Source organism: Rhinolophus hipposideros (genome assembly GCF_964194185.1).
Source record: "Rhinolophus hipposideros genome assembly, chromosome: 21".
NCBI lineage: Eukaryota > Metazoa > Chordata > Mammalia > Chiroptera > Rhinolophidae > Rhinolophus > Rhinolophus hipposideros.
In genome coordinates this window covers 16,948,816-16,961,140 of record NC_138067.1, presented here as the reverse complement: position 1 = coordinate 16,961,140, position 12,325 = coordinate 16,948,816, and the positions used below count along the sequence as shown (strand labels likewise).

Here is a 12,325-nt window from a genome sequence, read left to right as displayed (position 1 = left end):
TTCTTCTTTTAAGGTGTAGACCACGCTGACTACACAGAAGAGAAATAGCAAAGGGCTAGTTCTTCCTGCCTCGTGCCTCATCATCACCCATACAGCCATTAGCCATATTCTAAGCCATTTATTCAATCCTAGCGCTTAGATGCTTTTGGCCCTCATTGCTCCTGGCATGAGGCCATGCAGCCCTGGTAGAGCCACCCAGGCCCAGCAGCCTGTGGTCACAACGTCAGTGGCTATAACCGTTTCATCTGCCGCCGTTCCTGTCGGCGCTGCCTTTTCTCATTGTGCTCTGGCGCTGGAGCACCACTGTCTGCTGTGAACCAAGGGCCCAGCACATTCACCCACAGGAGGTAAAGGGCCCGGCCTGGAGCCTAGGAGAGAAAAGGTAACTTGAACCAGGTACAGGAAATAAAAGAATGGTTATATGCCCCAGCCCCTTCTTGGGAGCCCAACAAGCCACGCACCAAAAGCCAGAAGGACCAGATGTAGAGGGAGAAACAGCTGAGCACCTGCACGATGGCTGTCAGCAGGATTACATCCTTAAGGTGCCTGTGGATAGAAGGGAGACTGCAAGGGCCAAAAATAGTCGATGGGCCCCAACTCAACTCCTTTACCACCCTCTTCAAGTTGTAGGCAGCTGTGGGTCTTGGGCTATCTGGGCCCCAGCACCCCAGCCCTGGGGCCGCTCACCTGGGCTGGCGGTGGGGGACACTCACTCTGCCATGCCCTGCTCCATGTTGAGGTCCATTCCACCATCCATCAGGGCCCCATCCTCAGAGAAAGCTGCCCGTGCCATCGAGCTCATAGAGTGGTAGCTGGCCCCATATATTGCCAGACTAAAGCCTAGGGCTATCTGCAGAACAAGAATGGGGGTATCAAAGGCCAGCCACTGACCTTATGTGCTCATCCACTTCCCAAGACAGGGGACACTTACCCAGGCCCAAAATGAGGCAGATGAATAGAAGAAGACCAAGGTCACAAGACAGTAAATGGCCTGCAAGCAGACACAGGATCAGGCTGGGATCAAAAGCTGCCTTAAATCACAGGCCTCCCTCAACTCTGACCAAGAGTTAGGCCAGGCTGTGGAAGGAGACAGGTCATTTTTTTATAGGGTGGGGGAAGCAGGGGTCTGCTCCCCAAATCCTGAGTACCCAGACACCCCTCTGACATGTCAGTACAGGAAAGAAATCTCTGTGTATTTGGGATGGGAAGGCCTTTCAAGTCCATCTGAAACTCACACCCTCATTTTGGTTTGGTTTGGTTTTGACTAAGCATTCTCTCTGTGCCAGGATCCTTTCTCATTTCTTTTTAATTGGAGTTTTCTTCTGAAGTCTTGGCTGTCACATCAGCACCACCACCAAACAGAGATGAGGATTGTGGGGCTTGGGTGGGCACAGAAGCAAGGAGGCAGGCACTTACATTGGCCCCCAGTATGATCCGTAGGTAGAACTTCAAGGTCTCTCTGTTCTCTTCAAATATCTGCTTCTTCCCTCTCGTCCCCACTTTGCCCTTGGGCTGCAGAGGGAGGATGAGATGCTGTCAGAGCCCTCCTCAGCAGGTCCTCCTCACCCTCCCCACCAGTCTGATTAGCTACAGAGTTCCACCTGAACCTCAGCCAGGACCCCATGGTGCTCAAACCTAGCACAATCCTTGGAATGTCCAGCTCTCCTCCAGTCCATCCTGCTTAGGGCTGACACCATCTTTCCAACACCCCCAGGTATGATCGCCTCCTGCACGCCCTGGAACAATCCAACACTAAGCTGATATCACCTGGCTCCCCTGATAAGGTCCGGCTTTGGGCTGATGACCTACCTCTTCAAGGGGGGCTCCTGAGTGGCGCTGAATAGCGAGTGCCCCTCTCTAGCCCCTGCTGCAACAGCCCAGATCCCCGCTGACGTCCACCCCGGTAGGCCCTTCAGCTCTCTGGCCTGCTCTGGTACTATCTGGCACTGACGCCCACGCCTACATCTGCACCAGTTCTGGGACGCTCCTGGGCCGCTCCATTCCACCCGCCTCGCTCTAGTACGTTCCGGCCACTAAATGGCGCCTCCCGCTGACCGACCCGCTTCTCTTGATGCCTTTCCTCCGTTTTCAATCTCCCGGCCCCGGGAACGCTTTGCCCATGCGGACCCCGCCCTCCGCGCCCTCCTCACCGCCATGGTGCGACGCAAATACCCAGCCGGGGGAACGAGGGAGAGCAAACGACACCGCAGTCAGGATACCACATCGGCAGCACAGGCACTTCCGGTGCATACCCAAATCGTAGGCCACCGGGACGGAAGTGGGTGGTGCACTTCCTTCCCTAGACCCGCCCCCAGAGTCGGTGGGACTATACTTCCCAGTACGACTTGCGCGGGGGCGGAGGCGGTGGGGATACGATGGCGGAGTCGCTCCCGCTGGAGGTGAGAGGAGGCCGCCCTCAGGCCTAGCTCGCGACACGCCCCGCCCTAAGGGTCCTGGGCTGTGGGGAGGGGCTGTCAGACAGTCCGCCGGTCCCGTCGGTCAGGCGGAAACAACCTGCAGGAGGGGTCCCAGGGCCTGAAAGCTATGGGTAACGGCCCGCCTTTGGGCCACTCCATGCCCTTAGCTTGGGGGACCATCCTCTTCCTCCCCATCGGCCCCTGGAGATGGCTGCGCTGTCACCTCAGCGAGGACAGGGCCTCTGCTTACTCCCGTTCTCTCGAAATGGCCATCCCCCCCCCTCAGGTCTGGAAGGTGTCTGCTCCATCCCATCGTCCCCAAGGGTAACCGATCTTATCCCCATTCGCCCCGTAGGATGATCGCTCCATTCCCTCCGCCCCGAGAGACGGCTGTCGCCTCCCTCGCGGTGGGAGACAGACTGCCCCCTCCCAGCAACTTACGGTCGCTGAGTTCTTCCACCAAAGACAGGCCTGCCCCCCACTCCTTCGGCCCCTAGTGATGGCCGCCCTACCTCCTTGGCCCCATGGGATGTTTGCCCCTTCTCCTTAGCCTGGAGCAAGATCACTTTGCTGCCATTGTTCAGACAGCGAGAACAGCTTTTGTCCCCCGTGGCCTCTTGGGATGGCCTCTGCATCCTTTCTGCCCTGAGATTTGGCCGCGCCTTTCCACTCCCAACAGGGCACCCTTTCCCCATGGGCCCTGGAAGGGCACTTCTTCCCCTTGGCAAAAGTAGGGCTGCTCCTACCCCGCTGAGTCCCCTGTGATGGCATTCTTTTTCCCCTGGGCCCCAGGGGATTTCTACTCCATCCCCATAGATCCCAGAAATGACCAATCATATCTCTAGTAACCCCTTGTGATGAGGTTCATGGGATGGCCATTCCATCCTTATCACTGCCTCCTCCAGAATGGTGTTCCCTTTTTTTTTTTTTTAAGATTTTATTGGGGAAGGGGAGCAGGACTTTATTGGGGAACAGTGTGTACTTCCAGGACTTTTTTCCAAGTCAAGTTGTTGTCCTTTCAATCTTAGTTGTGGAGGGCGCAGCTCAGCTCCAGGGCCAGTTGCCGTTGCTAGTTGCAGGGGGCGCAGCCCACCATCCCTTGCAGGACTCCAGGAATTGAACCGGCAACCTTGTGGTTGAGAGCCCGCTGGCCCATGTGGGAATCGAACCAGCAGCCTTCGGAGTTAGGAGCACGGAGCTCTAACCGCCTGAGCCACCGGGCGGCCCCAGGACAGGCTTTTTTACCCTCTCTCTTTGCTCCTTGTGTTGGCTGCTGAGCCCCAGAGGACAGGATGGCCACTATCTTATCTTGGCTCAGACAGACTTCCCTGCCTCCCCCTCAGGTTGGGGTCTTGGTCAGTCCCCATCAGTGTTCTCTTCCCTATGCCCAGCCTCCCTGGCCCAGAAGGCTTTTCTCCCCTCTCAGTAATTGATCTACTTTATCTCCCCACCCCTTCCCTAAGCAAACCTCTGGTGAAAATAGAGGTAGAGAACTGTCCATCCTTAATTCAATCCAGTAAGTATTGGCTGAGCACCTTCTGTGTGCTATGAATGAGAAAAGAGATCAAAATGGGCAAGCTTAAGGAAGGGCATTTCATGAAAGAGACCCACATAGGCAAAAGGAAATAGACCTTCTATGTTTGTAGGACAGTGAAGAGACTGGATTGGGGAAGCTCTGCTGACTCAAAAGTGGAGATTTTGTCCTGAAGGTACTGGGATACCCTGAAGGTTTTCATCAGGGGTGTGCTGAGACTGAAAACTGTTTTGTAGGAAAATTAACCTTGCTGCAGTGTGCAGAATGATTAGCAAGGATGAGCCTGGAGAAAGGGAGGTCAGGTGGGAGATTGTGGAAGGAATCCAGGTCTAAAATGATGAAAATCTGAACTACTAAAATGGTAAAATTTCAAAGGTAGAAATATTAGTAACAGCAATCCAGCAGCCATTTATGGAACACCTACCAGGTGTCAAGCACATATCAAATGTATATATATATATATATATATATATATATATATATAAAATTCTATATATAGTTTAATCCCCGTAAGACTGCGAGCTAGATTTTCTAATATCCCCATTTTATAGGTATAGAAACTGAGGCTCAGAGAGGTAAAGTACCTTGTCTGAGGTCACACAGGTTACTCAGCTAGGAAGTAGTGGAGCTGCGATTTGAATGAGCCTGAGTTAGCCTGGCTTAAAGCCTGTGCTTTACACCCGTATCTGAGATTAAGGGACAGAAAAGCAGGAAGAGTACAAAGTATTATCAGGATCTTCAGGCAAGATACACTGTTGGCATTGAAGCTCAGGCACTGGAAAGGTCGGAGGAGGGGCTGCTTTGGACTGAGGGCAGAATATGAATTTTGGTTGAGATCAAGGTGATCATAATATATTTGGATGAAGGCTTCTGTGGACAGTTGGCAACACTGCACTAGCACATGAATAAGACAATAAGGGGATATTAAGTTGTCGGATTTTTCTGTAAAGATAACTGTTGAAGCCATGCAAATGAATGTATTAACCTAGGAAGTAAACAAATTGAAAGACCCAGGTCTGAGCCCTGGGAGCCACAGAAGAATCCAGAAACAGGGCAATTAGAGTGGAGAGTGGAGCCCTAGAAAACCAGTGTCACAGGAGTCAAGGAGGGAAGATTCCAAAGAAAAGAAAGTGAATATCAGATCATTCCTGGCTCACAGGCGACTCCCTCCCAGGATCCTATGGGGCCTCCAGCCTCAACCCCTACCCCACCCCAGCCTCATAGAGCATAGGTGGAGCGAGGGCCTGAGCCTCCCAAGTTTTGCTGGGATTATATCTTACCAGCTGAGAAGGCAAGTTGGCAGTGGAGAAGACAGGAAAAGAGTGGATTCCTGGAGGCTGACCTGTGAGAGCAGGAGGGAGAGGTATAGCTTCCTGAAGATCAGAGGAGGAGCGCCTGACTTGCTGTGTTCTAGATCCTATGCAAAACATGTTACTATGTTATTTAATTCTCACGATAACACATTTAAATCTCAGTACAATTGCCATTTCACAGATAAGGAAAACAAGGCTTAGAGAGTTCAGCTGATAGAGTAAGGATTTGAATTAGGTTTATCTGGTCCCAGTGCAAAGGCTCTTTTTACCAAACTGAGCAAGAAATTTGATTTTTATCAGTCAGTACAAACCTGCATCCAGGCGGTGCTCAGGAAAGGTTTGCTCACTGTAGATACGTGGAGGCTAGAAAGGGGAAGTAAAGACTCTGGGAAGCTTACGATCCAAGATGAACTAGAAGACAATGGTCTAGTCCCCTCAGACCTACTGTGCTATGAGCTGGAGAAGGTTCCAAAGACCCCCAGCTCTAACAACCCCCAATGCCCTGTCTTTTTCCCTCAGATGCTCACGTATATTCTGAGCTTCCTGCCTCTGTCAGATCAGAAAGAGGCCTCCCTCGTGAGTCGGGCTTGGTACTGTGCAGTCCAGAATGCCCTTCGGGAGGTAAGGTGTCCACATTCACCTGGCCCATTCTCAGTTGTCTCTCACTTCAGCTTGCTCATGGCCTGCTCATATGTCGTCCATCCATTCATTTATTCATACATACATTACATTCATACATACTTGGCTCTGGGTACAATGCTGGGACTGTACAGATGAATAAGGCATAGCCCCGTCCCCCCCAAGGAGCCCATAGTCTAGTGAAGGAGAAAGACAAGTGATTGTAATATTGTATGCTCGGTGCTGTGACACCGGAATGAAGGGTGCAGTGGGAACATGAGAAAGGACATCCAAAGGAGACTGGCAACATCAGGGAGGGCTTCTTGAAGGAGTAGGATGAGGATGATGGTTGGTCTTCCAGGACTGGTAACAACACAAGTGAAGGCACCAAGGTGTGAAATAGTTCTGGGAACGCCCACACGAGTTCCATGTGACTGGAACTTAGATCTGTGTGGGAAAAGTGGTGGGGATAAGGCTGGAAAGGAGTCAAACTGCAAGATGGCAGATGTGCTAGGAGGCATTGCTGGGGCTTTCTCCTGGTTACTCACAGTCTTTAAAGAAAGGGATGTCAAGGCAGAGGAGTGACAGGTGATTGTGTCTTAGAAGTCTGCAGTACAGAGTGGACTAGAGAGGGCGCGTTGGAGTATTAGGGAGACAGCCCAGCGAGGAGGTGCACACATCTGTGCTAGTTTGAAAGGCAAGCAATGATAACTCTTTGCTTTAATTTTGACTTCTTTGAACAGTTTTCCCATTAGTTGACCATTTATATTTCCCTTTTTTGTTTATTCATGTCCTTTATCCATTTAACTATTGGGGTTTTAGTATTTTCTTATCTATTTGTATGAACTTTTTATACATTAAAGAAATTAATCTTTTACATATTTATTGAAATATATTCTTAGTATGTTTGCCTTTTAATTTGATTTGTATATATGTGTTTATTTATGAGATGCAGAGGTTAAATTTCTATGTTGTTGATTTTGAACATCTTTTTCTTTCTTATTTCTTCCATTGCTTTTTAAATTTACAGATCCCTTTCCTCTTCAGAGACTTGATAAATATACACTCATATTTTTCTTGTTTTTTTGTTAGACTATTTTTTAGAGCAGTTTTTGGTTCACAGCAAAATTGTTTCTTCTGTTTCATGGTTTTAATTTTTATATTTTTTACTGGTGAAATTTATTTTGGTTTATGCTATGAGGTAAAAAGCTAAATTAATTAGTTTTCAAATAGCCCAAATACCGTACCATTTATGTATAATCTTCCTCTTCCCCTTCCCTGCTGGGATGGAATCCTCCTCTGTCACATATTAAATGTGTAGGACTTGTCAAGTTATCTATCCATTGTCATTGAGCTTACTGTTTAAAGGAATTTGATTTGCATTTGTTAAAAATTTGAAGTGTGAGACTTGAGACTTGATGGTGAGATCTAGTTGGTAGTTGGCTTTCTGAGTGAGGAATCCAGGAAAAGGGTCTGGATAACAAATGTACGTTGGGTGTTAGTAAAGAAGGGGTGGAAGTTGAAGCCATGGAAAATTCCCGCAGGGAGAGCATGAAGAGCCAGCCATAGGAACAGCAGGCCACAGAGAATGAATGCCCTAGGGGAGGACACCAGTTCTAGGGCATGGAAAGAAAGAGCTTACAGAGGGGGCTGAGGAGACCAGCGAGAAGGGCACAGAAGTCAAAGGCAGAGAGCATTTAAAGTATGGAGTGGATCCTAACAGTGTCAAATTCCACAAAGAGCCTAGAAAATAAAGGACAAATAGTGTCCATGATGTTTGAACTACAGGGAGGTCACCAATGGCTTCAGCAGCATTTGGTGTCTGGAAAGAAAAGCCAGGTGGGTTGAGGAGTGAATGAGAGAAGAAAAGAAATGTGAAGAGTGACCTTTCTTGCAGTAAATTTCCCCACAAAAGGAAGAAAATCAATGAGAGGTTGAGGTTGACTTGAGAAAAGGAGTTGAAATGGGCAACATCTCCAATGTGTGTATCTGCTGAATGGACCCTAGAGGAGGACTGGCTGTAGGGAGGAGAGGTCAGGAAGGGTGCCACCTGAGGTGGTGGCAGAGGCAGGCTTCAGTGTCCAAGGCTTGGTCTTTGATAGGATGAAGACGACGTCGCCTCTCCTCAGGAAGTGGATGGGTGGGGGTGGCAGTGTGGAGCCATTTGCTGAGCAAGTTCCTCAGAGGCTAGTGGCCGCTTTGCTTGGTGAATTTGGAGACCAAGTTGTTTTAGGGGATTAAGAAGAAAGGTAAGGCTGGGGCGTCAGCAGAGAGGTTTGGAATATTCACGGGGCAGAGAGAAGAGGGACAGTTACCAGAGACACAAGGAGAGGCCTCACTCACTCAGATGTTGATGCTTCCGGTCTGGGCCTCGCGCTGCGCTGGGCTGGGCCCTGGGGGTGCAGAGCTGAGGAAAACATGGCGCTCAGGAGTTGGTAGTGAGAGGTCTAAGGAGAGGGCAGGGTGCTGCCCTCGTCTCGTGAGGCCCACCAGGGGTGCAGAGAGAAGGTTCAGAAAAGGTTCCATGGAGAGGAGGATGCTTGGGCTAAGTCTCAAGGAAAGAATAAACATTCGCTTAAATAGTCAAATAGGAGGAGGAGATGGGGGACACCCCACCACATCCAAACAGGAAAAACAGCTGAGCAGAGGCATGGCAGCATGAGACGATGGTCAGAAGTTGGCATCCCCAGAGCCGCGGGTGGGGAGGAAGGGGGCACAGGCGTGGGAAAGCTGGAGCTGGAGAGTAAGCAGGGGTCTGACACAGAAGGGCTTAAATGTCAGCCCAGAAGCTCAGCCTTACCCTACAAGTGGAGCACCATCAAAGGGTCTGAAGATCATGGTCAATTTGCCTTTTGCCCGGTGACAGTACCAAGGATAGTTGGAGCCAGAGAGACTGGAGGCCAGAACCCTGATAAGGAAGAAACTGCTGTAAGATATTTTTGACAGACAATAAGGGGACCTGAAATAAGGCAGAAGCAATGAGGTGAGAGCTTCTTGAGGGACATATTGCAATATATCGAGGGGATAGAATGGAAGGGACTTTGGTCATTGGAAGTGAGGGAGGAGTCTGGGATGACACCCAGATTTCTGACTTGGGTTACTTGGTCGAGGGCGCTGAGGGTTTAGGAGAAGGGCAGAGTTGGGGGATAAAACAGTGAATTCATATTCGGGCGTGTTGCAGCCCTGTATCTAGAGAGAGGTCCATCAGGTAACTGGCTCCCAAGGTCTGCTGTTCTGGAAAATGACGTGGCCCACCAATAAAGTAGTTAGAATGGGATGAAGTATAGGGTACATGTGGAGCAGTGTGTGTGTGTGTGTGTGTGTGTGTGTGTGTGTGTGTGTGTGTGAAGTGGAACCAACCATGGGGAACACACTTACCTATGGACTGAGGCATTCTCTTCTTTGGTGACTCCCAAAGAGGCTGATGGGGAGTAGGCTAGAAGATAGGAGAGCCAGGTCAGTTGCAGAACCCCCAGTGGGAGACAGCATCAGGGGGAGCCTGGCCATCCATAGCAGGTGGCATGGCAGAGAGGACACTTGTGGGAGGTCTGCAGAGGAACCCCCTGATGTTGATGACCTTACTGGAGGGGAACTGTTGCCAGGAATGAGGGGGGCAGTGGTGGATGGGTAAATGGGTGAAGCCAGGGGTAAATAGGTGACCATAGCTGGTGCAGGTGTGCCCATGTGCTTCCAAGAAGCATGACTGTGGAGAGGAGGAGAAATAGGAGAGGTGAGAAGAGGGGGTATAGGATCTAGGGAGGCTTTTTGTTGTTTCAGACTTGGGGGTGTTTGTGGACTCTGAGGAAGGAGCCAGTGCAAAGGCAGAGGCTGTAGGGTTCTCAGAGAAGAGAGGGGACAGGCTCAGTAGACTGGGAGGAGAAAGTTCCCTTGAACTGAAGAACAGGAGAGGGAAGGAGATGAGAACGGATTCTCAGGGCTGGTGGATGTGAACAGAGGGTGGTCTTCCCACCTGATCGCTTTGGTTTCTTTTGGAAACAGAACAGGTCAGCTCTGAGAAGGCTGGGGCGAGGGAAGGTGTTGTAGTATCATCAGGAACTGAGAAGGTGGTGGGTTTGGAGAGAAATCGCAAGGGGGTTGAGAAGAGAGCCAGGAGGCGGAGGGGGGGAGGCCAATGCTGACAGTGTGAGCAAGAGAGGGACCCTGGGTTCCTCAGCACAGAATTCCTCGGATTGCCTGCAGAATTCTGTATCCCAGGCATACACCCAAAGGAGGCCATCATCTCATTGTCCCCGGCCAGGCAAGGGACAAGGAGAATGGGCATACCAGCATGAGGCCCCTAAGGAGGTGTCGTCAAGGCAGAGACCTCGTGGAGTCCAGCAAAGAAGCAGAGGGCAGAAGAAGCAAAGTAGGCAGTCTGGGCCCAGGGTATAGCTGAGATTGGAATAGAAGTAAGGCAATGAGGGGAAGAAGAGGGCCGCGACGGACTTCGGGATCTTCGAGTCCAGCCTTTTAGCACCGGGGCTGCTCCAGAGAGAATGTTGACAAAGACCCATTTGGTGGCCCTGCAAACTCAGCCACCAGCACCGCCGGGGCTGGAGGCACTGGGGGGCCAGGCTGCAGGTACCTGGGCATCGAGGGCCCTGCTGACACCCCACCACCACCAGGTCCCAAAGGACAACCTGCAGAAGCTTACTGGCAGGAACCGTCTCCCAGGGCCCAGGTGTGGGCAGGCTGATAAGGAGGTAGTGCCCCAGCTAATAGGAGCTATGGAAGATTCTGGTTTACCAAAGCCAAGCGGGTGACTCTGGCTCACCAGGCCAGGCTAGAATGCTGGAGTTGGTGACTTCTTATTCTCCCTGACCTACCCCCACTTAATCCCAGTTTTTCTCAAAGAAGATAGACAAAAGCAGCACCCCCACATACACCCAGCCTCTGCCCATTCCTTGGGGGCCCTGGTTGCCTGCTGCTGGGCTGGTCACCGTGAAAAACTCAAGACGGCTCAGCTTCTGCTCTCTTCTCCTTTCTCCTGCTGGAGGTGTTTATAGACCTGGAGGTTTAACTCCTCTCTAAAGACCAAAGGCGCTGGGTGCCAGCGTATATGTTTTCCCAAAGACCTTCTAGAGGACAGGTGTGTTAGCTTTGGCTTCCTGTACCAGCAAACAGAGGGCCATTTCTCTATCCGATGGCTTTCCGAGTCTGCACACAGGCCTTCAGCCTCAGCTCGGACTTCAGTAGGTACAGCGAAATCCTGGCTTCTCATAAGGACATGTGTCACTTTTAGCAGATGTAGGGCATTTCCCAAATGACTGAATTTACTCTTAAGATGCCAGCATTTAGAAAGGAGACCAGGAGCTAATAGGCCCCTCTGGGATGGGGGGGCTGAAGCTAGCGTAGGTACTCTTGCAGTCCTCCCTTGGGGCATCTAGAAGCATCCTCCTAGGGCCTGGGAAGGGGGGCTTTCCTATACTGGTGCCAAAGACAGGCCCCAAAAGCCTGCTTCTTTCGCCTGCTGCTCTGCCCCCGCATAGAATCCATACCCCTCAGTGGCTGCTCCTGGGCTCCTGTACTTTGAGTCCAGGCTACACCACCTGGGTGATGACTTAGAGGCTGCCTGCTCCCCACCAAGAAAAATGGTGGGGAGCAGGGAGGTGGTCTGCAGTCTCACACCACCATAGCTGGAAGTCCTTTAGGCCAGGCCCTGCCCCTGTATCCGGTGGCTTTTGCTGCCACCAGCCATCCCTGCACTTGGATCCTGCTGACTGCCAGTGCCTTCCCTTGGCCTACCTTGTTCATAGGGAGGCAGTGCGAGAGGGGAGAACATTCCTGGCCCCCTGGGTTCAGGAAGAAAGGGAAAGAAGGAAGACTAAGACTCGGGGAGCTGGGTCCTATGGGGGTGGCATGTGATTGTGGGGGCGGGTGTTGCACTCCCCCAGCCATAGTTCACTCCCTGCGTCATCAGACTGACTCATCTGACATGCAGGGCTTTGAAATGGCCGGAGGCCTGCTTTACCTTTCCTTTCCTTTGTAAAACCTTTCCTCCCTGATCTTTTCATTACCTCCCCACCCTCACACACTGGGATCTTCCCCAGCTCTCCTAAAATCCGAGAGACGAACCCAGGTCTTTGGGGGTCCCAGGACCTGGACAGTCTCCCAGTGTCCTCAGGATTTGGGAAGAGTGCTCCTCATCCATAATGACCACATTTCAGACAGAAATGGGGTCTGGAAAGGGAACCTGGTTTGTGCCTGATTGCAGTGGACGCAGCCAGGAGCTGGTCCCCATCTCACCAGATGCTCCGTGCAGTGATGACAGCCATGGTGGCCATAGGTGGCTGCTTCTCTCTGGCAGAGGCCAGGCTGGTTTCTCCACACCTGGAGATGAATTCCGGTTGTCTTCCTGGGAGGATCTGGTTCATAAGTGTCTTGTGGGAGTTCATATTATGTGTCATTTCTACTTTTCTGCTTCCCTTTGATGGTGCACTGTG

The 12,325-nt window shown here is 51.2% G+C and overlaps 2 protein-coding genes across 8 annotated transcripts in view; one reads left to right on the top strand and one right to left on the bottom strand.

Moving 5' to 3' along the window:
• Positions 1-10: 10 nt before the first annotated feature.
• Positions 11-2,272, bottom strand: TMEM208 (transmembrane protein 208; the record flags this gene model as incomplete). Of its 6 annotated transcripts, none has more annotated exons than XM_081032874.1 (6): positions 11-368; positions 462-546; positions 714-850; positions 932-991; positions 1,417-1,512; positions 2,151-2,271. In XM_081032874.1, 6 exons carry the CDS (start codon positions 2,154-2,156, stop codon positions 231-233), a joined length of 522 nt encoding a protein of 173 aa, XP_080889000.1. In that variant the 3' UTR covers positions 11-230. The 6 variants fall into 6 exon arrangements, 5 of the variants coding, with proteins under 5 accessions (XP_080889000.1, XP_080889002.1, XP_080889004.1 ...); XM_081032876.1 differs by lacking the exon at positions 2,151-2,271 and adding an exon at positions 2,060-2,098 and having other exon boundaries at positions 104-368; XM_081032878.1 differs by lacking the exon at positions 2,151-2,271 and adding an exon at positions 1,608-1,697 and having other exon boundaries at positions 104-368.
• A 45-nt stretch (positions 2,273-2,317) lies between these two features.
• LOC308490509 (uncharacterized protein) overlaps positions 2,318-12,325 on the top strand; it is a 28,017-nt gene continuing 18,009 nt past the window's right edge. The window contains exons 1-2 of one of the 2 annotated variants that reach the window (XM_081032872.1): positions 2,318-2,399; positions 5,784-5,885. In XM_081032872.1, the coding sequence (XP_080888998.1) occupies positions 2,376-2,399; positions 5,784-5,885 (126 nt within the window). In that variant the 5' untranslated portion in view covers positions 2,318-2,375. The remainder of the gene's footprint in view (positions 2,400-5,783; positions 5,886-12,325) is intronic. The other variant, XR_013992217.1, reaches the window with a different exon arrangement.